Raw genomic sequence first — 27,208 nt, 5'->3', positions numbered from 1 at the left:
AATTTTGCTTGAAGCTGTGTTTCATTTTAAAGTGTACAATCTATTCCCTGACAGGTTTTTAAATGTTTTATAAATATTTTCTAAAATACATCTTTTATGCAATGTTTCAGGTCAGTCCTGAACGTGGGCTTCCCGCTCCCAGCTCTCCTGGAGGACCTGCTGCAATTCATTACTTTGAAGGTAGATTACCTTAAGGAACAGTCTGTGATTTGGGGTTTTGTTGCTATTTATAGAAAATTTAAAACAAAAAAACCTTTTGACTCCTTCCTCTGCCCTTCAGAATTCTTACAGGAATTCAGTGGCACATACTGGATAGGATTTTTTAAAAAATTGTGGTTTAAAGACAGTAGGAAGTAATTATGAACAGCAGTAATTTCCAGGCTCGGTTGTTTTTTACTTGTTTCTTGATTCCCTTCCTGCTAGGCAGTGCCTAGTACTGAGGAGCTTAATTCAGCAAGGCCAGAAAGATTTCAGGAGATTAGGCTGAGTAACTTTGAGGAACAAGAGTTAATATTGTGCTTCAGTAGACAACTACATTGTTGATCTAGGGTCTGGAATTTTGAGGCTTGTGGCACATTGTATAAATCCAAAACAACTGCTCCATTTGGAGTGAGTGTGATGTGGGCCATTGTGGAAGACCCAGTAATTTTCTGAAGGCAGAAATACTAAAGACACTGGAGTGGAGTGTTCACATTGTTCACTAATGTGCATTGGTTACTGTACCATGAAAGGCCAAAACCTGAGAAAGTTTCATGAATTAACATGCAAACTCTTAACTCCTGAGCTGTGGTAGAGCTCCATCTGTGAGTTCTAAATCAAAGGAGGGCTTAAAAATAAACTCTCCTTCATGAATCACATGGAGGACTGTCTTTGCATCTGAGCTGTTTTGTGTCTCTGGTTTTGTCTGGCCCTTTCAGGTTTTTAACAGTTTCGGCTTTCTCTGTTTCTGGGCTATTCTCCTCTCTCAAGCCCTAGCTTAAATTAATTTCTTCCACATTGCTTTTCTTTTTTCTTCACATTGCTATTTCTAGAGGCATCTTTTCCTCAGTCATACAGAGTAATTCTTAAATTGCCATGTAGGAACAGACCTGTTTATCTTCTGTCTACTGTGTTGAACCAATGTGTTCTTCAGTGTTGTGGTCTGTATAGTTTGAATTTAAAAAAATAAACAAAACCCAAAGGTTGTGGGTTAGAGAGTTACTATTGTAGTAGAACAGAAATAATCTTAAATCCTTAGGCGGACAACTTTGTAAAATCTTTTGGATTATTTAGTTCTCTCTCTGGTGGGGTTATGATTATTGCAGTGAGGATTTTATTTTCTGTACTAACTTCTACCAAATATTTCAGCTGCAGTCAGTTCTTGTATTACTTCTGTTGATAGAGTTTGTGATAGTCTTGCCTTCTGAAGAAGATGAGTAGTGACCTTGGTTTTATTCTGGCCAAGGCTAACAGCTTAAAAAAAAAAAAAGAACTGAGGACCTTTTTTTTGTGTCATCAATAAATAGTCTTGCTTAAAAGCCTGTTAATCACAAGAACATTACTCTAGCAAGCCAGCTGAGCACTTCAGAAAGGCATGAGATGTAATTTCTCAAGAGGAAACAGAGCCAAGAGCAGTTTGCTGAGCAAGTTGTTTGCTTAATAGAGTACTTGAATCTAAAAAATAATTTGATTCTCTTTGCTTTCAAATTGCTGTGGTGAATTGATGCCTATTCTAAGATGAGCACTGTGCTATGTCTTCGTTTCATCTAATCCAGGGGAAAACCTTGCAAGATAGTTTTGATTTAACCTGTTCTTTGCATCTCTGTGCTTCTGATTTAAGGGGCATTTACAAATGTTTTCAGGTAGAGGCACATCAGTAGTGTGGAAAGGCTTGTCAGAAGTATCTCTAACATGGACACAAGTTACTGTAATGATTTCTCTGTTGTGATAGTAAACTTGTAATGACAATTGTATTGTAGTTTTCTGTATTAATTTACCAGTAGATGAGCTGAAATGCACCTCTGGCAAGGTAGAGACTGTGTTAGAAAGAATTCTTTTGTAGTGGCTAAATGCTTCCATTAAAGACAGTTAATATCCTTTCTCTCCTCAAACTTGTATTTCTATTATTTTTTTTCTGATCAGGTTCATATCTTCCTGATGGGAGTGCACTGGACCCTGATTATTACTTCTCCACAATCAGCTCCAGCTTTTCAGTTTCTCCTCTCTTCAATGGTATCAACAATAAAGAGTTTAACATCCCACTGGAAATGCTCCGGCAGCTGTTGAACATGGTGTGTGATGGCTCCTTCTGAAGATTGCAGTGACTCTGTGTTCTAGATATGTGCTAGGAATAGATGCAGTTTAAATTTAAGCTTTTAAGCAGGTAAAACAACAGCCTTTGTCTCTCAAGCTTTGTGTAATTTTATTTTTATGGCATTTAATGTCATGCTTCAATAGCATTCTGGAAAGCTCCCATAATAACCACGCAGAATTTGGAAAATTAAATAAGTTTATGTCAATTGCTTCCTGCTTGAGTCTTGCAGACCACTGGTTCTGGTGTAACCTGCATACTGCTAGTTGCTGAAATAGAAGATTGGGTTTTGCTGTGAGAGTGAGACTTCCTGAAGGGTTTGCTGGGAATTCACAGAAGTGAAGAAGCTGCAGGCCCTGTCTGCTTCTGGCATCAGCTATTCTGGAGCAGCAGAGAGGCTCAAATGTTCTTGTTGCAGCCTTAATTTCATCTGAGGCTTCATAGTGAAGTGACTTGTATTTTCTGTGCATAAGCAAAATTTTATTAAATGATATTCTGCTCCTATCTAGAGTCACTAACAGGAAACATCCTGTTTTAGTTTGTTTTTTTTTTTTTTCTCCATAGGTAAAGCAGATAGTTGAGGATTCTCTTCTGAAGACCTTAGATGCAGTTATAGCTGAAGTTTCAGAGGTATGGTTTTACCTTCCTCCTTTGATGACTTTAATACTTCATTTTTTGCCCTATTACTTGCAAAATTAGTGTTTTACCTATGTGAGGTATGCCTCCTCTTTGCAAAATGATACTAATTTCCTTTCTGAACAGTTCTTTCAGAGGTTTAGATCTAGCCTTGGACTGTGTAAAAAGGGTGAAGAGGGGTGGTATTTTTCACTAACATAGGAGGAAGTAGTTATTTTCCTACATTAGCTCTGTTGTCTTAATAAATTACAGCATTGGCTGCCGAAAACTGGTTTACTGTAGACAAAGGTCTTTCTTGCATATTGCAGTGACATTGTGTTTTTTCACATATATGAAATGCATTGGTTGTTTTCAATTTGTGGCTTGGAAATCACTGCTGCTCTTTTAGGTGCCATTTCTATGAGTTTGTCAGTGCTGCAGCTCATGGACTCTGAGGTGGCAGATTTGGTTCTTTAGGTCTGTGAGTCCTCGTTTCAGAACAAGGATTTATTTCTTCTTCTCCCCTCCCCTGGGTGCAGTTCTGTCACAGCCTCCACACATTTTATGGAGTTTGCCTCATTTCCTCAGGGCATAAAGCTGTGGTGAAAGGGGTGTGTGCTGAAATATGTGCAGAAATGACTCTGCTTTGCTGTCAGCCTCCCATTTGAACTGCCCTGTTCAAAATGTAGGCCTGAGTGGAGACAAGTTCAGCCTCTCTTTTTGCCATCTCAGTAAAGTGAGAGCTTTGAGACCTCCCCCCCTTTTTTTTTTTTTTGTTTTGTTTTGTTTTGTTTTTAGCCCCATTGTTAGAGAACAGACACACTCTTCAAATCAAACAGTGACTGAATTTTGTTAAATGCATTGAATGGCTGTACTTTTATTAAAAGTAGAGGGGGGAAAAGCTGTGAGGTTATTTCTTGTACCTGTTTTATATGCTTGTTTACTCTGTGGAGGTGGAGTGAGATTGACTTATTTGTATCATGGAAAATACTTCCTTTTGAATCTAGCAAATTGCTTCTTTTGTCTTTCAGACCTGTTGTAGTACAGATCTCTATTACAAAACCTTCAGTGACCCTCTTTACCTTGCTCAGTTTAAAATGCTGAGAGACACACTGTACTATATGAAAGGTATAGTATTTATTTATTTTTATTTATCCTTCATTATATTTAGGATCACAAGCATCATCTGCTTTGTATTGAGTGCTTGAGCATTGGGTTTGCATTTGCTGGGAACTCTACTTAGGGCAATAAATTTGTATTTTGAAATGTTTCTGTATTACAAAGGTGCTAAGAAAGTAGAAAAAAATATTTTGGCCACCCACCCAAGGATTAATAGGTGGCATTTGAATTGTCTGTTCACTGCTGGACTTGTTATGATATTTATCTTTTAGACAGGACATAAACTTGATTAAATAATACAATTTATAATGTAGCAATGACTGTTATATATGCTGTTATTCTGATCCACTGACTTTCATCCTTTCAGTATGTTGTGGTTTGAGAGGAAGTATGTTTTCTGGGATATGCTGTGGTCAATATTGTCAAACAGTATAATATTGTTTCCTTTTCTTTCTTTAGACCTTCCCACCTCATTTGTGAAGGAAATCCATGATTTTGTGCTGGAGCAGTTCAACAGCAGCCAGTCAGAACTCCAGAAAATCCTCCACGATGTGGATCGACTGCACAACGAGCTGAGCCCGTTAAAACTGCGCTGTCAGGCCAATGCTGCCTGTGTGGATCTCATGGTGTGGGCTGTGAAAGATGAGCAAAGTAAAAAAATGCTCCTTGGTCTCTGCAGTGTCTGGTTGTTGTGTTCTAAGTTGTAGAAATACTTATGGAGTAGATGGTACTCAGAGAAATATTAAATTTCAGTGGAATACTTTGTACTTTTAGAATACAAGGGTAAAACTTCCATCAAAGGTTGGCTGGGTAGTTAAACATCTCTTTATAGAAATGGAAACAGAAACTTCCTATTACTTATCTCTGGGGGATGCTATAAATGCTGGATTGCATGCATATTTATTTTCTAGTTTCTCTTTTATTTATTGCTCTTAATGTCATAAATATTTCTCAGTGGTTCTTCTGAAGTGCTTCATTGCTAGCAGGACTGGGAAGCTCTCTCTTACTTCTCCTCTATTTTCTTTCTTGTTGTATAAATCTTACATCTGCTGAAATATGTGGAGTATTTTTTCCCTTTGGACATTGCAGTATTTAATTTCTGTTCAGTGGGAAGTATGTTCAAAATCAGCTTTAAGTGCTGTCATTCTCTCAGTCACAGTGTTTGACAGAGCTGTTTGCTGCAGGTGCTAAGTTTCTAAAACTGTTTTTGCAGAAGCAGCACTAAATCTTATACCACAGGATTGAAGCTTATAAATTGTCTCCATTATTTTAGAAATTCCAGTAAGGATTGGGGTGTATGTGGCCTAATAACAAATCAAAAACAGTTTTTTCTGTTGTTTTTTTTATTTAAGGTGCAGAAAACCTGTGCATCAAGTTATCAGAGAAGCTTCAGTCAAAAACCTCAAGCAAAGTCATAATTGCTCACTTGCCACTGCTAATTTGCTGTTTGCAGGTATGTCTTTACAGTATTTGTCATTAATTACTGCAGTTGCTCACTGTATCAGTGAATGAGAATTTGGGGATTTTTGCAGGTTGCTAGAACACTTTATCTGCTCTTTTTATTACTTTCCATCACTGTGTTCTATATTTGGATTTCAGAGATTTGGTGTGAAAACTAGGAACTGCTTTTAGAATTTTCTTAGCTCAGCTACTTCTTGAAGAATAATATTCATGAGGGGTTTTTAACCAGGATTTAGTTTTTGAACTATTTAGCTTCTTAGTCCATTACACAAATAATTAAAATGTTGGGACTGGCAGGTGAGGTTTTAGATTAAGCCTTGGTTATTCTAATTTTTGTCTTCTTATTGGGCACTTATCCAGTCTTACAAATGTGGTGTTTTTCACCACATAAGTTGTGAGTTATCAGGTTCCTCTAAATGTTGGCACTTGTACAGTACCTTTATTTTTGGAGAATGCAGTTCATTCCATGCAACTCCTGTGAAAACACCCAGGAAGAGAGCAGCAAGGCTTGAGTGGTATATGACACACTCTGGAATAACCTAAAACAGTTAGAGGCTTAAAGTATCTAAATCTTCTACTAAAAAATGAACTTCTCAAAACTGTGTAGGATTTGTTTTGTTTTCTGTTTGTTTGTATTGAGCTGAAGTTACAAGCTTGCAGCTGAAATAAAAGTAGTGCTGTTTTATTCTAAAGCTATGTTTTGTTGGTTTTGTCTTGGTTTTTGGTTTTTTTTCCCCTTTTTAGGGTCTGGGTCGTTTGTGTGAGAGGTTCCCTGTTGTAGTTCATTCTGTCAATCCATCACTGAGAGACTTTCTTGTGATACCTTCCCCAGTGCTTGTGAAACTTTACAAATATCACAGCCAGTATCACACAGGTAAAGGAAAAAAGTTTATGTTCCAGAGTGATTGTTTTCCAACTTTTGTGGCTTTTTCATACATTTTGGTATTTTCTGGTGATGCAGCTGTAGGTGGAAATGGAGATGGAATTGTGTACATTTTTTTGGAGATGGGGAGGAGGGAAACAAATGAAATTCTGGTAGAAGTATATCTAAGGGTAAGCAGCAGAATTGCAGTGTCTCTTCTGCTGACACTGAGCACTTCTGTCTTGAGTAGGACTCTGCAGCCAGAGCCAGTGCATAATTATCCTCATAGTGAGGGAAAAGAATCACATACCCAGTTGGAACCTCCCTTGTTTGGAGTTGAGGCTGTTGTGTCTAATTCTCCTCAAAGGCTGCTTGTCTGCCCTCTAGCCTACTTTGCAGCCTGGGAGGCAGCCACTGACTCTGTCCAAAGCTGCTTCTTCTCCAGAGTGAACGAGGTCACGTTCCTCACACTCCCCATACCCATCCTCTGCTCCAGCCATGTGACTGTCTTGGCATTTGGCAGGGTTTTGTTGTTGTTTATAGATTTTAATATTGAGGGATGGTTTCCTGAAGAAAAATGTTCAATTCAAATCACTTGCTGATGCAAAAGCAGTATTGTAATGCTAGAGCAAAACAGTAAAGTAGTAAGTGGCTAAATTTAGGAATAATAATTTAGGAACAGTCAAATGCAATAATGGCTTGTATAGCTCATCAAGTGGTGCTGATTTCTGTACTCCTGTGTTCTTAGTAGGTGGGAATGACATTAAGATTAGTGTCACCAACGAGCATTCAGAGTCCACTCTAAATGTAATGTCTAGCAAGAAGGGTCAGCCATCCATGTATGAGCAGCTGCGTGACATTGCCATAGACAACATCTGCAGGTAAGAGGGGGCTGGCACCATGCTGGACATGTGCTGTCTCCCTGGCACCATGCTGGACATGTGCTGTCTCCCTGGCACCATGCTGGACATGTGCTGTCTCCCTGGCAGAAAAGCACAGTGCCCATTTAGAAGGTTCTGCTCTGTGCTGCCATGAAGTCTTTGTGCCTTGTTTGGTCGGGACTTTGTTTCCCTTCAGGCATCTCTTGGTTCTGTCTATGTCCTAACTGTAAAATTATTGTTCAGTCTTACTGTTTTGCTTCTCATGTCTGCTAGTCACCATTTTCAGTAGGTAGGTGCTTTTGTAGATACTCAATAGGTTTTTTTTGTTTTTAGCTTAGGTTGTCACATTGACTGAGCCTCATGTAACAGAAGGATTGTCACACACTCGTGTGGGCAGTGATTATTCTTCCCTTTTAGACAGCTGCAGAGACCTAGAGGGAAGACATAGTTAGTGACTAGAGACAAGGAATTAAAGTTTCAAACCAGTGGATTCTGAATTTTCCTTATTGTATATTCCCATCATTATTGTTTCTGGAGAATGCAGAAGAAGAAACTCGGCTCATTTTTTAAAATGTATCTATAGTGTTCCTTGGCAATCAGTTCTTATTCTTCAGTATAAACCTGCTTCCTTCATTTATAGATAGCATGAATTTACAGTAGTTAAAAGTGATATGTTTTACTGATGCATTGTGTTTTTTCTGTCCATTGTTACTGCAGGTGCTTGAAAGCTGGCCTGACCATAGATTCAGTGATTGTTGAGGCCTTTCTTGCCAGTTTATCCAACCGTCTGTACATCTCTCAGGAGAATGATAAGTGAGTTGTCAGTCAGTCATAAAAGCAATTTTTCCTTCACTCAGTGAATCTGAGACTTATTCTAAGATACAAGTACTGGCAGCATTCATTATTTTAGAATTAAATGTCTCTTGAGATTAATGGGCGTGTGCATGGGGTCAAGATCTTCCCATGCCAAGTCTTTGCAGAGCTGAGCCCCTTTTCATATTGAGAGGTATTTTCAGTTTTAGCTGATTGAATCAGCAAATCTTTGGTGAATGTTACCTAGTTTTGAGTGCTCAGCTGAGTGATGCTTTCTCTTCAAGCTTCAGCTGTCCTTTTTGGCTAGACACATCTTGTCACTTGTGGCATTTTGCTCTGCTTTTAAGAGCCTCACTAACCAAGAAGTCTCATTGGAGAGGTTCTGTAGTTGCTGGTCTGACTGTCTTAGTATTTTGCCCATCATTTTTGCCTTTTATAATGTTTTTAGAACAGTTTGTTCATGGGTTAGTGTGGACTTCCTCAATAATGAGTTTGGGAGAGGTTATTTTTTATTTTGAAAATCAGCTTGTGCAAATATATCCTCTAATGTTGGGGATGTATAGAGTGGCAGTATTAAAGCTGCTGGTGAAGTTTAAATTTAGTATAGGAACTGTTACTTATCTGAAATGTAACTGAGGTCTTGATAACTTGTTGAACAGTTCCATTTATCAGGTTGGGATTTTTGTCTGTTTTCCTAACAGGGAAGCTCATTTAATTCCTGACCACACAATTCGTGCTCTAGGGCACATTGCAGTGGCCCTGAGGGACACCCCAAAAATGATGGAACCCATCCTGCAAATCTTACAGCAGAAGTTTTGCCAGCCACCTTCTCATCTTGATGTACTCATCATTGATCAGCTTGGCTGTTTGGTGATCACTGGAAATGTAAGAAAAGAATTGGCCAATAGAGTGCCAGTTCACGATTCCTTCCTTTAGTTAAATGGAAATATATTTTAGGAAGTGCATGTGCAGAAGGCCTTTAAGGCTTCTCTTTTCTGCACTACAGGTAGACACTTGTACTTTGTAGTCTTTGTGATATCAGACAACAAAAGCTGTGATAATGTGTAAAGTGCTGTCCCTGTAAAGAAGATGAGTCCCCATAGAAAATAAGTCTTTTATATTAAAAAAAGACTATAAAGCCCATCAAACTCAATGTTTTCAAAGGTTATTAAGAAGAAAATCTTGGCCTGTCACAAATTTTTTAAACTTGGCTGATCACAAATTAGTGGAGGGTATTTTCTTTTTGTATCAGTAAATAACTTTCAAAGTCTTGTTGGTTCATACATTTAGAAGTATGGAAGATTGTCTTCTCTACTCATATAAAGATTAACTTACTTTTTCCAAATGTTATTTGTGCATCTGAACAAGAAATTAATTGCCAGAACTCAGAAGCCTGAAAGAATGGTTTCCATCAGGAAGGCAGAATTAAAGAACATAATAAATTTGCTAAAATTTGATCAAATTAAAATATTCACAAAAGCCCTTGTACTGTTTGCTTCATGGAAGCTGAAACCATTGTCAGGCTGTGGCTGCACATCTATCTGAAGAACTTGGTAATACTTGGAGCATTTTACAGGGCTGATCTTTAGAGAGATTGTATTCAATAAGCTTTACTTAATGATTTGGTTTTGGTTTTTTGCAGCAATACATTTATGGTGAGGTGTGGAATCTATTTCAGCAAATCAGTGTTAAAGCAAGCTCAGTTGTTTACTCTGCCACAAAAGACTATAAGGACCATGGATACAGGTAACACTTGGCTGTGTCCCTTAAATGTGTGAAAACTCTATCAAGTATTCTTTGTGCTGCTTTGGGGTTTTTCACTTTTTCCCACTATCAAGTTTTATTACAAGGTTGTAAATTGTACTGTTCTTTGATGTTAAAAAGAAATACATTAATTTAGAAATAATAGCCCTTCAAAAGGCAGAGTTTCCTGAAAATGCTTTTCATTACAGGTAGCATTGATAACTTTTATCTCTGTGAGGAGTCAGTGAATGTGAAAGATAATTGATGACTTACATTATCTGTAATTACAGTAATTAATTACTAAATCTCTTAGCCCAGAAAAGCTGAGAGTGTGGTTTGTTTTCTTTTTAATGTGATCCTGGTGCTTGTTACGGATTAAATGCAAACCATTAACAATTTAATTCTTTGTATGCAAGTTATGCACTGTTGTCCCCGCTGGAAGTAAAGATCATCACTGGCTGTGTTGGTACTTGGGATGGGCTGGATACCTCTCAATGCAGAATGGGAGCAGCTGAGAGGACTGTTCCTGTCAGTGGGTTTTAACAGTGCAGTCTCAGCTTCAGCAACTGGTATGAGTTGTGATTCTTCTGCTCAAGAGCTTTCCCAAAACAGAAACACTGCACTTGGCTGCTTTTTGTCTGCTACAGGAAAGTACTTAGAGTCCTTTCCTTGTGGCCATGACAGCATCGTAAATGGAACATCTTCCAAAGGCACAACTTAAAAATAGTTTTTCACTTAAATACCAATTGCATTTCAAGTGTCAGTAAAGTGATGTGCTGCTCATAAAAACAGCAAGAAAAAAAACTGGGTGGAAATATGTCAGTAGCCTTATTACAAGAATTACTGTCAGTATTATGAAGAAAACACTGACAATATAAAACCTGAGGAATTGCTTGTTCATAACTGTTCTTTCTCCCCAGGCACTGCTCCTTAGCAGTCATTAACGCCCTGGCCAACATCGCTGCCAACATCCAGGTGGAGCACCTTGTGGATGAGCTGCTGATGAACTTGCTGGAGCTCTTTGTTCAGCTCGGGCTCGAAGGAAAGAGAGCTAGTGAGAGAGCAAGTGAAAAAGGACCAGCACTGAAGGTCAGAAATGCACTGGTTTTTAACTGTGTGCAGCTGTGCTTTATGTGGGTGGCACTGCTGAACACACCCTGGCTGTGCTAAGCCTGAGGTGCATTCTGGTGGTGGAGTGTGAGTGCAGGTCTGGGGTGCCTGACTGACTGTGTGGAGTGTCCCAGATAAACCAGGGCATAGCTGCAGTTCAGCTGAGGCTGCCTGAGTGTCAGAGCTGCAAAGGGAAACATGGGATGCTCTGGAGTCAGTATGGGAGACAAACTGCTGCACTGACTGAAAGCTGACAGAGTGCAGATGGGTTGAGCTAGGAGGCACTGTTTCTTTAGTGTGAAGATCCCAAGAGCAGTTCTCACTAGAACATTCTACTCAATGCAGAGTACAGGTTATGAAAGGTATTCTGAAGACTTCATTTTCAAGAAGAGGTAAAGAGGGTAAAACACTGCCCATGCTGTGCTCCCCAAACAAAAGCAAGGTTTTCTTCATTAGTTTGCCTATGTCTCTTCTTCTCAACACACTAAAAATTGCTTGATAACCATTAAAATGTTCAGTGATTTTTTGTTCTATTTTCAACCACTCAAAAGTGATTTCTGTGAGAAGAAGAAAAAAAATCTTATTTTTCTTCTGTTATTGCTGATAGTTGACATGGATTTCTCTGAGTATGCCCAAGAATGGAAGTCAGTCCATCTTTTTCAGCCTCAGTGCCATGTATTATCATAAAGAAGCTGATATGCTGATATTTTTTTAACAAAAAGTGCTACTAGAAAAGTGGGTTTTCTACAGAAACTGTGTAGTTCTGCTGGCTTCTGGCTATTGCAGTTAGTTTCTGCAGTGTCTCTGCTCTGACTCTGAAGCAGTGAGTCACATGCAGTGGATTGTCCTGAAGTTAACAAAAAACCATGGTGACTTTTCCCAGTTGTCCCTACCCCTTAGAGTATCTTCTGTGCTATTATTTTATTCCCTTCAAAAATATTTTAAGACCCGTCTTTTGTTTGCTTTATCTTGACTCTCCAGGAAAGATAACTGAAATTTGTTTTGGTTGGGTTGTACCGTTATTGTTTCATCTGAAGACTATTTGGCTTTGTTTCTCTATTGCTCTCTTCTTTTCTTATTTGTTTTTGCTTTTCTAAATTGCTTCCTTTTGGTTTATTCCACTTCATGCAAAGCTGTACCCTGTTAGCACATCTTCCCTGCCTCATCTGTGTGGGGCCAGCACTCTCTTGTAAGGAGGGAACTGGAGCATTCCCTCTTTCCCAAATCTAGTGTGGAGGGATATGGGAGGTGGGAAATACCTCAGAGAGATGTCTCAGTGTGGTGTCTGTGCCATCACTGTTTCCCTGATCAGAAAAGGTGAGAAATGATGTGCTGTGCTCAGTGAATGTTTTCAATTATTTAATACTCTACTTGGCCAAGAGCAAACACACTTGTATAGCTGCAGTTTAAAAAGTCCTAAAAAGCCAAAGGAAATTGGTGTTTTCCGTATGCTTCTTATATTTCAATGGAAAAGGCTGCTCCTCCTGTTTAAATAAATTCTTGGAAATTATGTCTTTTTACAGGCTTGTTATTTTTGGCTTCATTTTGATAGTAAAATGAAACTTCTGGTAAACATTTGTTACTTGTTTGTGGCCACCCATTTAATGTGATCATTTTTCTAGCAGTTATTGAATATCTGCAGACTGTGTGCTAACAGGGGAAAAAAAATCCCCTTCAGTAGTCCATGAGGAAAACCTGAAAAGCTTTGTTAAAAGATTCCAGGGTGTTTTGAGTCCTGTGGATTTCATGGGTGCTCTCCTGACCACCCTGTGCACATCTCTTTGCAAGATACAGAGTTGTAATTGCAATGTTTGATGCTTGAAATATGTCTTTTAGCAAGTACTTTAGAAATGCTTTTGTAGATGTTTTGAGCATTTCCTTTTTCTTCTCAGGCCTCCAGTAGTGCAGGGAACCTGGGTGTGCTTATTCCTGTCATTGCTGTGGTGAGTATCCAATGGATCAGTTGTTGCAAACAATAATTTTTTTTGCATTTATGAAATACTGCTGCTATTTCAAGCAAAATGCTTTGATTGACTGTAGTGCAGAGGTTACCATCCAGGAGAAATGTAGTACTAATGTAAAATAATGCACCTAGCTCTAAGGGGGGGGGAGCATTCATTTACTGACAAATCTCTTGAAAATAAAGAATCTTTTATGATTCAGGGTTAGATTGTTTCAAGCCATGAATTCAGGAGATTCTTGAGCTAAATGATACTGCAGGGAATACTACTTTGATTAATATTTTGCCTGCAGTGTAATAAACAGCACATATCTGCAGCCTGAGGAGAAGTGAAAAGCAAAAATCAACAGAAACAAAGTAAAAAATAAATAATAATTTGGCACCAAAGTGAATTCTGCTTCTTAAAAGGAAAAAAAAATCATTGATAAAGAAGGGGGTAAGTGTCCCATGTCTTCTGAAATGAGAATTGACTGTCAGGCTGAAAGCATTTTAGGAAATGTGCAAGGACACTGATGTCCATGCCAGACTCATTTATTCTAAAGCATATCTGTGTTCACTCTTGGATATAATTTTTTTCTGGGGAAAAAAACATTTCTTTTAACAAAGTGCAAGTCCTAATTCAGGAAAAAAATGTAGATCTGGATCTCCAATGGAAAATTTGATACATCCAAGGCTTGTTACCAGGTCAGTTGGTCTATTTGCCTAACTGCTGTAGCTTTTACAAAAAACAGTCACATCTGAAAGATCCATAGACAAACTTCCTGAAGGACAAAAGGCATCATGCTGCTTGTTTCCCTCTTGAAGCTGAATTATTCTCTGGAACTTTTCCTGCACAGCTGCTGGGACAAAAGGGAAAAACATATCCCATGCTTGCAGTAGGGATGTCTGCTTGTAGTTTGTTCATACTGCACATCCATTAACAGGCAGGAAAAAAGAATTCATTTCATACTCTACCCCCTCAAACCCCTTCACTGAAGTTTGTCAATGAGATCAGTCTAAAATTAGCACTAGTTAAAGATCAGAGGACTGTTCCTTTCCTTCCCATATCTCTTCCACTGGTTTTGTACATCAGCCCTCCCCAAATTCAGCAGTGATCACAAGGATCAGTTCCTAAATTTAAAGAAATGTGTTTATAAATGTCTTGGATCACTCTTATTCAATAGTTGCTCAGGTTTTGCATGAGCCAGCTAGTCCTGCATTGAGATGTTCTCGTGGGTGGCATTTTTCAGCTGTCAGTGATGCTGATTTGAGTGCAAGCAGGACCATTCCTTGCATATTGAGAGAAGATTAGTGCTTATTAGAGACTTAATGTATAACTTATGGAATTACTTTTCTGTTTCAAATTTTTATTGATGGTATATTTGTTCTGAATAGCTGGGGATAACTGCATTTTTCTTAACCAATGTGACCTTTAAATGCAGTCAGATAGTGCCAGAATCTGAAGCAAGAGTTAATGGTTACATTATGGTTGTTGAAGCAAATATTTGACTTTCTTGCACAATGTATGAAGATCATGAGTTTTGAGCAGTAGCTGATTTGCTTTTCTGCTTGACCTCTTTGCCTTGAATAATTAAGTCCCCCAAAACCCATATTGCAGATGCTCCAGCTCATTCAATCATTGAGAGACTAATTAAACCTAGGGCATGAATATTTAAGCTTTTGCATATGCTTTTCTTTTTTTGTATATGCTTTCCTTTTTGCATACAGATAAAACAATAAAATGTGTATATGAATGTTAATTTCTGTTGTGTACTTCCAGTACTGAAAATTGTCTATCACCTGATGGACTTAAAAGACAGGAATAGGGGAAAACATCTGAGTTTCCTGTTCAGTGTCAGCTCTTCATCATTCATAATCATCAAATACCAGTATTTCACTGGCTGGCAGCTTGAAAAGCTTTGTGCATGGAGCATATAACTGGAGTAGATGCAAAATTACAAACAGCAATATATAAAAGCAATATTAAATCAACAAGTTAAACTTAATACTGGAAAACCACCTTTTTAAGAAAATTCCTAATTCTTAAAATAATGGTTGGTTTAAAGGTTACTTGTGTGTTTTTGCTAACATAAGACAAACTTATAATGTACATGGATAGATTGGTACAGTATTTGATATTGCAGAAACTAATAAAAATACTCTCACTGGATTATGAGACACATTTTTTAAAAGGTATGATGTAAAGTAAGGTATGCAGAGGTGAGTATGTTCATTGTCTTTAATAATTTGAATGTATGGTGCAGCTCTGTTCCTTGTACCAGGTAGGCAGTGATATTCTACAGAGTGTGGGTAAATCTTCTCATTTTCAAATGTGACACATTTGAACAGAATTTGTGTTGTTACCAGAACAATTCAGAAAGTTTGCAGTGACTTGAAAGATTTTGTCCATTAAATCAAGCATGGAGAGTGCACTGGAATATTAACAGAGTGATTTCTATAAATGGCTTTTTTTCTAGAGAGGATTAGGTGATACTGAGCCAGTGAAAAGAGCATTTTGCTGACTGCTTTCCCTCTAAAGGCTATTCTGAAGATATTTATATCATTTATCAGGCTGGCATAATTCTGATACCTCTTGAACCAATGAAGATCAGAGGAAGTATTGAAGCAATACAAGTTAGATCAGGGAAAAGCAGTGGGTCCCTTAGTATTTCATTCCTGCAAGACATTTCTGTCTCCTCATACTTCATACACTGGTCCATGAGGCTCATTGTGTGCATCAGTCTGAATGTTAACACACATTGTATGTATTCACTGAACATTAAATGATGCAAGCAAAAGAGAGAATGGAGACTGAAATTTGATCTGTTTCAAGTTAGGTTGTGTAAAATGCCCAGGAGAGACTTAGGTGTCTATGGCTGGTCAGGTATTCAGGATTTCCTTACTCCTATTTATAAACAGGCATCCTAGCACAAATTTAGAGCTAGATTTCAAGACTCCAGATAGTCTAAACACTTTATTGATTACATTTTATACACTTGCAAAACACAAAGTGTAAGGTACTTTGTGATTTTTTTTTTTTGCTAGTAATACACTTGTATCAGTACATGACACTAATTGCAGACAAATTATCTGCTGCTGTGAGTCCACTCATGAGAAACTACCTGTAGATAATACATTTTCTTTTTATACCAGTGACTTTTGTATTGGCTAATACGACAATAAATTTTCCTTTATGATACTGGTATTTTAACATATGATTAATTACACAGCCCATGTGTAACAGAGTGTTGGAGGATGTTCTCTGTTTTTAAGATGTGGCTGGGTTGGCCACTCTGCCCATGAACAGGAGGCAGCTGGTGCGGTGCTCGTAGATCAGGAACAGGAACGGGCGATCCACCACAAAGCGGATCTGGGTGGAGAGAGGCATGAACCCCACCGTGGTTATTGCTGCAGCCTCTGTGCCCTCCTCATTCACTGTGATTGTGCCTTGGTGATTGAACTGTTCAGACAAACAAAACAGGAAAACAAATCAGAGAAATTGAGGCTCTCCTAAGTAAATGAATGATGTGCTCACAGCCTTCCCTGCTCCATATCCCACACCCCTGCTGGTCACCCTACACAGCACCAAAACCTTTGTGGTTTGTTCTGGGGAGAAGCCTGTTCCTGACTGACCACAACACTCTTAGTGCCTTTGCATCTGATTAAACATGTGCTTCATTATGTGAATAGACAAGGGCAAACCCACAATCCTCCCTGCTATATCCTCCAGAAAGGATGAGGAAAAAAATCTTGGTTTAGCTTACTGTGTAATATTATTACTGAACTGCCATGTTTTTGGGTGATAGAGCTTAATCAGAGAGGAGGTGAAGTGTGAGGAGTAAATACCGTGTCAATGGTGATAGAGTTTAATCAGAGAGGAGGTGAAGTGAGGAGTAAATACCCTGTCAATGGTGATCTTCTCATCTGATATGCCAGAGTAGTCTCCTTTTCCATTGAACAGTTCTTCTATTCCCATGGATCTCAGATAATCAATCAAGTTATAAGTCTTCTCCAGCTTAAATTTAGGCAGAACCACTTCTCTTGTTCTAGTAAAAATAAACACAAAAAGGAAAAATCACTTAGCAGATATTTATGTGCATGACTCCTTTGCTCTACAGACCTTGTATGGTTTGGATTTTTTGCTGTTTCCAGCAAGCAGGACACAGATATACAGGACTATACTTTTGCTTTCAAAACTTCAGCATCATGACTTTTAAAACTGTACTTTAACAAATTAATTCCCCTGTGAAAACTGTTTGTTTGCCAATTTGATGCTTCATTTATAATGATGTGCATTATTTATGTGTATAAGGTATGTGACTTTGAGCAGTTCAGTGCATGCTTGTAACAAGTGTTGAGCTGTCAGATTTTCCGAAGTACTAAACTGGAGATTTGTCACTTATCGTGTACAACAGAAATAGGTTGAATTCCTGGATAGCACATCAAATCATCTCCTTTTATCAAGTCTGAAGGCAGATACACCTGTCATCTTTGCCAAGGGAGGCTTTATTGTTTTTCCTCTCCCATAATTGCAATGTCCTTTGATTATGGAATGTGTTCCTTTTACACCCAGCTCTGTTGAAATGCTCAGTGCTGAATGGAACATAAGCTGATGTGACCGAGATTATTGGTGCAGAATAATGTTATTTTCACAGTCTTGTTTTTCCTCATTGTAAACTTAATCAGTAAGAATGTTTTCTTTGAATCTACATCATTAAATACTTAATAGAAAGAATTTTGAAACTTCATTACAATTTTCTACCTCAGTCATCCTTGATTTCTTGATGGTATTTTAATTTTGAGAGATCACCAGTCCTGTTTTTTAATTCAATAAATCCATTTTTGGAGGGTTTTTTTCCATATTTTTTATCAAAATATATTATCCTCTGCATGCTTTACTTAACCCTCATGAGTCTCATCAAGAAAATACATAAAGACTTTACCAAGATGTGCTTTTCAGCAGATACCTGTTTGTCATGCTCTTCTGCCACTTTTCTACCACTTGAGGTGTGATCTGCTTCTCGAGGGCTTTCATTCCAGCCAGTTTGTGTGGGAGCACCACGAGCATGCTGATGTTGCCCACGAAGGGCAGCTGGATGATGCTGCAGTCCAGCTCGGGGTCAGCAGCAGCCAGGAAGGTGCCCTTGGTCTGCATCATGGGCACCTTCACCGTCTGCTTCTCGTTCAGCCGGAAACTTCGCTTCGTGGTCATCTCCACTGGAAACTTGTTCTCCCAAGTTCCTGCTCATACAAGGCAGAAGACAGATAAACCCCTAGGTGGCTGTTTAATGAAATGTTCCCAGAATAGATTTACACTAAGCTTTAAGTCAGTTGGATTGGGATTTACTGTAGGAGATTATTGATTTCAGTGGAGCCTGAATTAGAAGACAAGTTTTAAAGTGACTTTGAAATTCCTGGCTTTCAATTTACCATTGGGCTGATTTGAGTGTTCTGAATTACAAAAGCAGGTGAACACAAACCAGAAATAAGAATTTGATTGGTGTGTATTATTTTTCCCTGTGAGGAACCTTGAAATTTAAACAGATGGGTTTGCTTCTAGCAGAACAGCTGACCCAGCTGTGTTTTCTGAGAGTTGTGATGCTGGAATCCATTTCTGAAGGCACCTCTTTGGAGAATGTTAGTGCTGTATCAAGCTAAGCAAGGGCTGTATTTGTTTTGCATAAAGGTGCTATGCTGAAGGCATTATGTTACCTTAGTCCATTCAGACTGGTTCATTTTCTGTCTTAACCTGAAGAATTGGGGTGTTGACTGCTCAATTCTATGGTCCAGTTGGATGGGATAACAGGCTCCTGTAGATGTGCTGAAATCTGACAAGTTTATGCCCAAATAATGCAGTCCAACACATTTTGCAGCCCAGAAAGCTTTGCCATCGGGGTTTTAAGCTTTTTATGTGGACATACTCTGGATACCAGAAGTATTTATTAACTGCTGGAAAGAAGGTTTTTTAAATGCAATGTTCTATTGGTCGTTTGATAGAACTGTGGCTCTGGAATAAACATCATTTCTTAAGGGGCAGACAAAGCTGGAAGATTATAGTGGAAGTAGGGCTACCAGTATTTCCTGTAAAAACTCAGGAATTTAGATCATCATTGGCAAGCATGTGAGCAATGTGACTGTGGCTGTGTGGAAAGCCTGCAATATAACCCTAATTGATTCCTTAGTTTGACTTTGCCAGATTTACTGTGAATAAGAAAAGAAAAGCCTTAAGTCTGTCTTTCATTCTTACAGTTCCTGCCCAGGTCAGGCTGATAGGGACCAGTTTGAGGAGTGATCAGACTGTGGTTAGTAGTCTGAAAGGTATGGGGTATAAAATGGATTATGCTATTCCCAAACAAATGGTCTCACTTCCAAGGAAAACCCAAACCAGTATCTGGCTGTTTTTCAGGGAGCAGAATTCACAGGTGAAGGACTCCAGCTGTCCAAAGACATGGGGCTGCTGTGGGCCAGGGAAGCCTCAGCAGCTCTGCCATCCACTGAGGGGTGGGAGACATGTTCAGCTCTTCCTGATGAAAGAGAGGAGCTGGGGAACATTTTTCTTGGATTCAGTTTTGCAAATGTGTTTGTCTTGGGGTAGAATACTGATCTCCAGCAGGAGCTGTGTGGCCAGCTGAAACCAGCTGGCACGTCATGACTTCTGTGACTTTCTGTTTTGAATCTTCCCCCTAGATGTCTTTTGGATCCATCTGTGGTGGCAGATGTTGTCTCCATTGAGATGTTGTGTCCATTGTTGTCTCCATTTGTCAGTTACCAGAACTGTCATGGCTAAAATAACCAAGTCCTATTTGGTAGGAATCTCAAATGATTACTCAGAACTGTGCAGATGGGGAGCAGGCTAGACATCTGTACAAGATAAAATGTGCTTCTTACCAACATAAATAATATCCAATAGTTTCTTGATGGTCTTTAATATAAAAGGAGATGGAAACCTCACACTGTTTGTCAAGTATCCCACTACTCAATCTCACTTATACTGAGCATCTCTGTATATCTGGAAATGCTTACAGGTGAGTCCTGAGGGCTTAACAGAACTTTTCTGCAGTGGTACAAACAGTGCAAATGGAAAGGTGTCGACAAAATTTGGCATGTTAGAAGGAGTATTGTGGAAACTAAGAAACCTAGGAGCAGAACTTGCTTTTAAAAAGTTCAGTTCCACTCAAAGCAGAATTTCCAAGTGACTGTCACTGTAAGAAAAAGAATGAGAGTAGTAGAGAATTGATCTCTGTTTTGAGGGTTAGAAATTACAGCCTTCAGCAGATGGCACCACGGTAATTTGGACTAAGAGGACAGAAGAAAAACCCTGAAGTTTTTTTTTTAATCTTGATGGCTCAAGAGTTCCAGTAACATAACTGTCTATTTTTGTGGTTTTTTTGTTATTTTGAGATGGCACAAGTAAAAATTTCAGAATTAAGCAAAAGGGTATTTCAAATTTCACCTAATTATGAAAAAAAAAGTATCTGTTTCAATTTGTATAGTCCTTTTCTTAGGAAGGTTTAACAAGCAGTAAAGCCCTGTATTTAATATGATGTGATCACCAGGGATGTCATCAAGGATACAAGTGAGTGCCTGTTGGATGGTACCTGAGAATAGGAGATTACTGGATTTAGTGCTAATGATTGCTTCAGATTCTTTTAGGGCTAAGTGGCATTATTCTAGGATGTAATTCCTTGCAAGTGAGTGGGGAAAGGTACATTTATAGGAATGTTGCTTCTATAACCTGCTGAGATGGCAGGTGTAAGAGAGGCCTTTGTTTCCTGGAAGCAGGAACATAACTGGGGAAAAATAAACTCCTTTATGAATTATGGAAAGGAGTGTGTTGTACTTGCAAACACTGTTACCTTTTGGGGTAATTTGTCTTTTCTTACCTGTGTTTTAAGTCACTTGATTTTCATCTTAAACAGTCAGAAACAGATTTCCTTTTATCCTCAGTTCTTCTTTCATTGACACCTCCCACCTCTGGCTCATTTAATATAATTTTAAAAGTTGGTTGAAAAACTAACAGACTTTCAACCTGAGGCAGATAACTTAGCTTGAAAATCTCACCACAGGCTCTTAGTTTAAATGTAAAGACATGGAAAATAAGGGTTTATAATAAGAATATATTGTAGAGTCTACTTCAAGCCTCTTTAACTGTTCAGCCTTTACTAATGCATGAAGGAGCCCATATCAGCAGACCATTCATGCTGAATTAACTGAGATATTCCATGTAGTGAATGTTTTTTGGTTTTAGTTGTAGAAGAGCAGTGTTTTGGTTATTCTCTTAGGTCCCCTGTATGGACTTGTTAACAAGGATCGCGCTCTGATCATATTAAAAAATTGCTTCCTTCAAGCTGAAATTCTTTGTAGTCATTTGTATGAGTCCTGAATGCTTCAGAGATGTTAAGTGCTTTAACTGAAATCGACCTGTAGCATTCCAGTGACACCAAGACTAAATGTGACTAATGACTTGCATATGCATCTATACCTCCCCATCTGGTACTTCTACCAAGCTTATGCTTTCTGGGGCTATTCTGCATTCATATGTTGTTGTTCTGCCTCACTGTGAGTCATTAAGGTTTTGGAAGTAGTAAGCATTTGCTGTATGTATGCAATAACTTCAGAGCATTGTTGTGCTACAGAAACAGGCAAAATTGGGGTAATAATACAGATTCCTAATGAGAGAGTCTGTAGGTTTTTTGTAGTGTACATTAGACTTTAATTCTGTCTGGGATTTCTAATGACATATGGCAGTGCATTGCAAACTGAGAAAATCCATCACTGAGATTGAAATAATAGAGTCTTACCTTTAAAGTAAAGACAATTAAGAATCATCATCAGTGTTGTAGGGTTTATATTCACAAGAGCTTCCTTTATTAATCCCTTGGTCAGCTTCAAGATGCGTTCGTTGGTTTTGGCTATGAAACTGGGATCTGAGAAATCAGCTGCTTGGGCATCAGCAAAGTAGTATGTTTTCATGTTGGTTTTGAAATCATTGAGGACAGAAAAGTCTTTATGGATATAAAGGTCATTGACAGACCTCAGCGTGAAGCCGAAGTTGCGCCTGAAGAGCCGATGGGTGAGTTTGCGGAAGAGGTTGTGAACGGTCATGAGCTCGTATTTGCTGCTGGCATTAATGAAGTCTTGAAAGCCAAGAACTGATAACACTTCCTGCTGGGTTTGATCCTTCAGGCCCAGGGAAATCATAGCCATTGCAGTGGAAATACCTACAGGAGCCATGATAATATTGTCTGAGGAGCTGGCCTTGTCTGCCACGCTGCGGTAAAGGTTGAAGCCAAAGTTTGCATTGAGGATATTGAGGCGCTGGATTCTGGTTTTGCCTTGGAATAGTTCAAGAATATTTCCTTGTTGAACTTCAGAAACCATGTGTGGGGCAGCATCAATAACATCACTGTAGTCATCTTCATTCAGTATCCTGTCAAGGTCTAGGTAGTCCTCTTCCTCCTCCTCTTCAGGAATCAAGTCATTAGTGATGGTGTTTTCTCTGTGGAACTCGAGTGGTAGGTTTGGCATGTAAGTCCCATTTTCATGTGGCTGTGCACCTTTAAGGCTTTCAAAGTGCTCAGTGACGTCCTTGACTCCACAAAATGTGGAGGTTATGATGAGAGCGAAGGCAAGCAATTGAAATAGGAACTTCATTCTGACTGGTGAAAGCCTGGAAAACAACACAGTTGAGAGAGTCAAGGGTAATTGAATTTTAGTTATCTATTCCCTGATTTTAGGTTCATGCTGATTTCTGTGGCAGCAGCAGATCTATAGTTACCCTATTTGACAGCACTGTATTTTAGTGGAACAGATGTCAGTTAGATGGGTAAGTCTGTTTTACTGGTAATTGGTTTTGCTTACACAATGCCTCCAGCCTGCCAAAGAATTGGTTGACCTCCTCCCATACAAATGGTCATTACTGGCATATTTCAACAGTTACAAACTCATTACCCAGAATATGTGGGACCCTTTATTTTAAACTGTTACACTTGAACTGTGCACTAACTGTGTGAGTAGTGTGTGCTGAAAATACAGTGTGAAGTTAAGTTTGAAGGTTTGAGCTTGGTAGGAAGAACAGGGACTCTTGATCAAATCCCCTGCAGAAACATACCAGAAGGCTGAGATGTACTGAAAAATTTGAAAAACAAACATCCTGTAGCTACAACAAAAATGGAAATTTTGTGGGAGTATTTTGGAAAAGCAAGGCAGCAATCTGGTGAATAAGGGCGATCTGGGCATGTAGAAGGACGTGAGTTTGCACTGAGCACCATTCGTGGGGCTGCACTGGGGGGAGAGTTGGGCATAAACGCCTCTCCTGGCCTGCTCAGGGCCTTACTGGGGTGGGTTACTCAATGTCTGTGCTCCCTTTCTGCAGCTCTCTGTCCTCATCTGCCACTTTTGTAATGGATTGGCTTGATTCTGCTTTTGGCTTAGTTATGTTTTGTTTCACTTTTCTGTAGCACTGCAGAACTCGTAGTGCTCTCTGTTTTCTTCATGGTGTGAAGTCTCTCTGGGCTCCCTTCAGAGCTTTGTTTCTCTAGGGTTACTATGATCCCAGTTGTAGATTTGTAACCTCACTTTTTTTGTTTGAGAATACATTTAAGTAGAACCTGCATTTTTCTAAGGGAAACTTAATCAATCTCTTAATCTATTGAAGAGATTGACTACTGCATTTTAAAATTATTTTTTAAATCAAGAATTTTCTTCAGTATATATTTTAAGAGACTCCATCAGACTTACTCAGCTGTAAAACCCTCCACCAAGAAGTAGGTCTGAGAGACTTTTCACAATAATATTGAGTGCAGTAAAGTGATCTTAAAAATATATGAAAAAGTGTAATTGCCTCCTGCAACAGTCAGAGATCAAAATGCAGGTGTTCAATAGATCTGTTACCTGAAACTGAATGGGTGTCTGAATGCCAGGCCAGGGGTTTTGCTCAGACTTAACTATAAAGTTATTTCATGAATTTATAAAGTTAATCTCAATTGATACACTTTCTTGAGTAAAAGACAGTTATTTACAATATAATACAGGACAAAATACTGAATACAGTTAAAATTAAAATCTCACTAAGGTGTTGATTAAAATGCTTTTTAAATTGGGAAAGAGAGTTGTGCAAAGTATAAAGGTTCACATACCTGTACCTGTTCACTGACCTGTATATCAGTGAATAAAACCTCGAAGGAAAATATTTTCAAACATGTTGTAACAGGCTTGAAATAACTGAGCTGACAGATTAGTTTTTGAAACTCTCCCCCAGACTAATTTGCTTTAAATCCTAAAACCATTTAAGGTGATCCTCCCATATAAAAGAATACATTGTTTTGCAGAAAGTATCCAAATAAAAATTTGTTTTACACTGTGACTGAGCATCTCGAGTCAGTCTTTTTCTTATTGTTTCTCCATAAATTCATTTGTTTTTTCCCCGCCCCCAGAAGTCAGGCCCTTAGGGCTGAGATACTCTGTCCAGTAACCATTGATAAACATTTTCTCTCTTGGCACAGCAGAATTTGCTGTCTGTATTCCCAACTTTACATTCTCATCTTCACCAAACTTCAGTTATTGCTCAGCTGCACTTACACAGGCAAAACTTCTCCCTTCTCTGCAATATATATGTCTTTGGTGAGATCTACCCAAAATCACAGGAGAGGTAAATGAAGCTTACCTTTAAGCCACTGTACGGGAAGGATGTGTTGAAAAGCTCAAGTAAAGGGAACAGCAGGGTTTAAATCTGAACTTTGACGCTGCTTTTTTGTGTATCTCCCAAAGTAAACATTCTCTAAACCAAACACTGCTAAACTTACTTCGTCAGCCAAAATCCCTCCCTTGCCTAGTGATCTCTGCTGAATTCTCTGTTGTTTGTTGAACTACTTTTATAGCTTTGCAGGTACTTGTTCCCTTTTGAGGAAGATCTTTGAGCAAAAATCAGTGTGTATGTAAAGTTTCAAAGTCAAGCATGCACATAAACTTGACTGTTAATGACAGGAAAAGCCATGTAGCTGCTGTTTGTGCTGAAATGGGGACGGGGGGAGCATCTTAGTGCAAATGTGTTTGAGGCCTCTGTGGTTGTGATGGGGTTTCTTCAGCTGGTGTTGTATTGGTGCAAAGATTTCCATTGCACAAACAGCTTTTTACCATAGTGTTGTTCACCAGCTTAAACTCAGACTGATTTTATTATAATAGAAAGATTTTTTAATGCTTTTCCTTTTTAAATGACTAATCTCCCTCATGATTTACAAATGCATCTGAAGTTGGCTTTATGTAAGGTTTCACTGAAGTACTGCTGGCACTCATATCTTGAGAGAATTATTGTGGTTAGAGAAAACTTCTTCAAGTTAGGTTAGAATGTAACATTTTGTTAATAAAGTTTACAGTAGTAATATACAGTCATATTGAATAAAGCTTGTGGTTTAATGGACAATTTCTTTTACTTTTTTTACACTGCCTGTGCTTTAACTCTTTTTAGGTTAACACACTATGATCTTTGTTATATAAATTTATCTAAAATTGTAAATCATGTTGGCTGAGAGGATATACTGCTCCTCCAATGGTAGCAGCTGTTTGTGCAAAAAGAACCAGAGAATTTTAATAAGTGTGTTGAAAATAATGCTCTTTTACTTGCTTGTTTAGATAGTAAATTCTTCAGAACTGATGTCATTCTGTGCGTGGGTGCAAACAATGAAAGATCCCCAATTGGTGCCTCAATGTATTTCCACAAAGCTGATAAACAATAGCAACCAGAAGTGGTTTTGACTGATATTTATTTGGTTTGGAGTTCCTTTACACTGAAGCAAAGCTGCCTGCCATTGTCTTCGGGACAGTTTAAAGGACCATGTGGTCTCTTCCTCCCTGCAGTGGATAGTATACTAGTATTATGTATTCTCCTCAGAGGTTACTGTATCATCATGGTGTTATTCCTGTGTAAAACAAAGGAAATTCTTACTTCAGGCATCTCAAAGTTAGCCTTTCAGCTCTCCAAAAGGAACTTAATTTCTATAATATAACAATAGCAATATAATGCTAGTTTTCACAGGTGACAAAGAATATTACCTTTGTAAATCATAGTAAAGAAGGTACATGAGTTGATTTCTTAGTGTGGAGTTAATTTATTCTAACTCCCACCATTTTCTGATGTTAATTTTTATCTCTTTGGTAGCTCACTAGACGCTTGCCACCCATCAAGGAGGCCAAGCCCAGGCTGCAGAAGCTGTTCCGCGATTTCTGGTTGTATTCGGTGCTGATGGGATTTGCTGTGGAAGGATCAGGTACTCTGCATTGCTGCTCACATTTCAACTTTTGATGAAACTAAGTACAACTCTGTGCAAACCATTCCCAGTAGCTGGAAGAAAAAATACAGGCATATAGAGACTTCAAAGGAAACAACTTACATGACAGTTCTCTGGTGGGATTTCTTTAAATCTTTGCAGGTGTTTTTTTTTGTCAGATTCAGCACAATACAACTTGTACTTAGTTTTATTCCTAATAGCCTTAGTTCTGAGTTTTGATAGCCAGATTTCTGAAATGGAAGATAAGACACATGGGGTACAATGTTAATTAAGTAGAAACTTCACCTAAGTACACTTACTAAGTTTGGAACATGGATCATGTGCATTGAGTGTCTGTGCTTAAGAGCATGAAAAATCTGCCCTAGAAGTAGTGCAAAGCTTGGTAAAGGTAACTTTGTGAAACTTGATTTTTTTTTTTTTAATGCTTCATTCCACCTTTCTACTTCTGTTCCAGGTCTTTGGCCAGAAGAGTGGTATGAAGGTGTGTGTGAAATTGCCACCAAGTCTCCATTACTCACCTTTCCCAGCAAAGAGCCACTGCGATCTGTTCTGCAGTACAATTCTGCCATGAAGAATGACACCGTGACTTCTGTAGGAATTCATTTCTTCTATTACCCCCTTCCATTATGTCTGCCAGTGTTAAATGACATGGTACCTGTGATATATTGAAATAGCACACCCCTTCAACCTGCCTCCTATTGGTGAAAAGCAGCTGTGTTATGCTATTCTTCTGACATCAGGGTGCATAAGTGACTTGGGGTCAGTTTTATGGACCTAAGTGTTTAGAGGGGTAGCAACACCACCTTGATTAGGTGTAGAAACCAAGTTTTTGTGGAGATGGAGCCTCTTAGTGCTTTTTCATCCATTTTGTACCTGACAAAACTTGCACTGATTAAAAAAAGAAAATCAACAAAGTTTGAAAGGAAAAAACACATTCAGGCTTTCAAAGAAATGTTGAGATTGCTCTGGCTTGATACTGGTATTCTTCTCTCTCCCTAGAATTTGTAGGATAGATTTTACAGGACAGATTTTGCCCAAGGGCTCTTTTTGGCTTATGAAATCCCTTTGGCTCCCAAATAATACAGAAAT

The 27,208-nt window shown here is 38.6% G+C and overlaps 2 protein-coding genes and 1 long non-coding RNA gene across 4 annotated transcripts in view; 2 read left to right on the top strand and 1 right to left on the bottom strand.

The window, feature by feature from the left end:
* The window catches only part of PI4KA (phosphatidylinositol 4-kinase alpha), a 54,573-nt gene that overhangs the window by 6,006 nt on the left and 21,359 nt on the right, over window positions 1–27,208 (top strand). The window contains exons 7-21 of one of the 2 annotated variants that reach the window (XM_054646094.2): window positions 111–180; window positions 2,122–2,270; window positions 2,855–2,920; window positions 3,937–4,033; window positions 4,484–4,675; window positions 5,377–5,477; window positions 6,230–6,359; window positions 7,099–7,228; window positions 7,946–8,041; window positions 8,743–8,926; window positions 9,684–9,787; window positions 10,705–10,873; window positions 12,787–12,837; window positions 25,990–26,098; window positions 26,574–26,710. In XM_054646094.2, coding sequence (XP_054502069.2) covers window positions 111–180; window positions 2,122–2,270; window positions 2,855–2,920; window positions 3,937–4,033; window positions 4,484–4,675; window positions 5,377–5,477; window positions 6,230–6,359; window positions 7,099–7,228; window positions 7,946–8,041; window positions 8,743–8,926; window positions 9,684–9,787; window positions 10,705–10,873; window positions 12,787–12,837; window positions 25,990–26,098; window positions 26,574–26,710 — 1,785 coding nt within the window. Of the gene's footprint in view, window positions 1–110; window positions 181–2,121; window positions 2,271–2,854; window positions 2,921–3,936; window positions 4,034–4,483; window positions 4,676–5,376; window positions 5,478–6,229; window positions 6,360–7,095; window positions 7,229–7,945; window positions 8,042–8,742; window positions 8,927–9,683; window positions 9,788–10,704; window positions 10,874–12,786; window positions 12,838–25,989; window positions 26,099–26,573; window positions 26,711–27,208 lie in introns of both variants that reach the window. The other variant, XM_054646092.2, reaches the window with a different exon arrangement.
* On the bottom strand, window positions 15,789–24,652 carry SERPIND1 (serpin family D member 1). The gene is made up of 5 exons (XM_054646097.2): window positions 24,499–24,652; window positions 21,635–22,503; window positions 17,801–18,074; window positions 16,735–16,879; window positions 15,789–16,293 (listed from the first exon to the last, which is right to left on the bottom strand). Exons 2-5 carry the CDS (start codon window positions 22,485–22,487, stop codon window positions 16,102–16,104), a joined length of 1,464 nt encoding a protein of 487 aa, XP_054502072.1. The 5' UTR covers window positions 22,488–22,503; window positions 24,499–24,652; the 3' UTR covers window positions 15,789–16,101.
* Window positions 16,288–17,558, top strand: LOC143695475 (uncharacterized). The gene is made up of 2 exons (XR_013184694.1): window positions 16,288–16,657; window positions 16,715–17,558. It is a non-coding gene; the product is annotated as an uncharacterized LOC143695475 (long non-coding RNA).

This window comes from Agelaius phoeniceus, chromosome 18 (genome assembly GCF_051311805.1).
Source record: "Agelaius phoeniceus isolate bAgePho1 chromosome 18, bAgePho1.hap1, whole genome shotgun sequence".
NCBI classification, from domain to species: domain Eukaryota; kingdom Metazoa; phylum Chordata; class Aves; order Passeriformes; family Icteridae; genus Agelaius; species Agelaius phoeniceus.
This window is presented reverse-complemented; position numbering and strand designations above follow the sequence as displayed.

What these genes read in the sequence shown, in the direction of transcription:
- SERPIND1 (XM_054646097.2), bottom strand. Translation starts at nt 22,487, where the DNA reads ATGAAGTTCCTATTTCAATTGCTTGCCTTCGCTCTCATCATAACCTCC. An exon ending in TAATTGTCTTTACTTTAAAG is followed by an intron (nt 18,075 to 21,634) that starts GTAAGACTCTAT and finishes TTGTATGAGCAG; the next exon opens with GAACTTGGGAGAACAAGTTT. An exon ending in AGAAGATCACCATTGACAGG is followed by an intron (nt 16,294 to 16,734) that starts GTATTTACTCCT and finishes TTGTCTGAACAG; the next exon opens with TTCAATCACCAAGGCACAAT.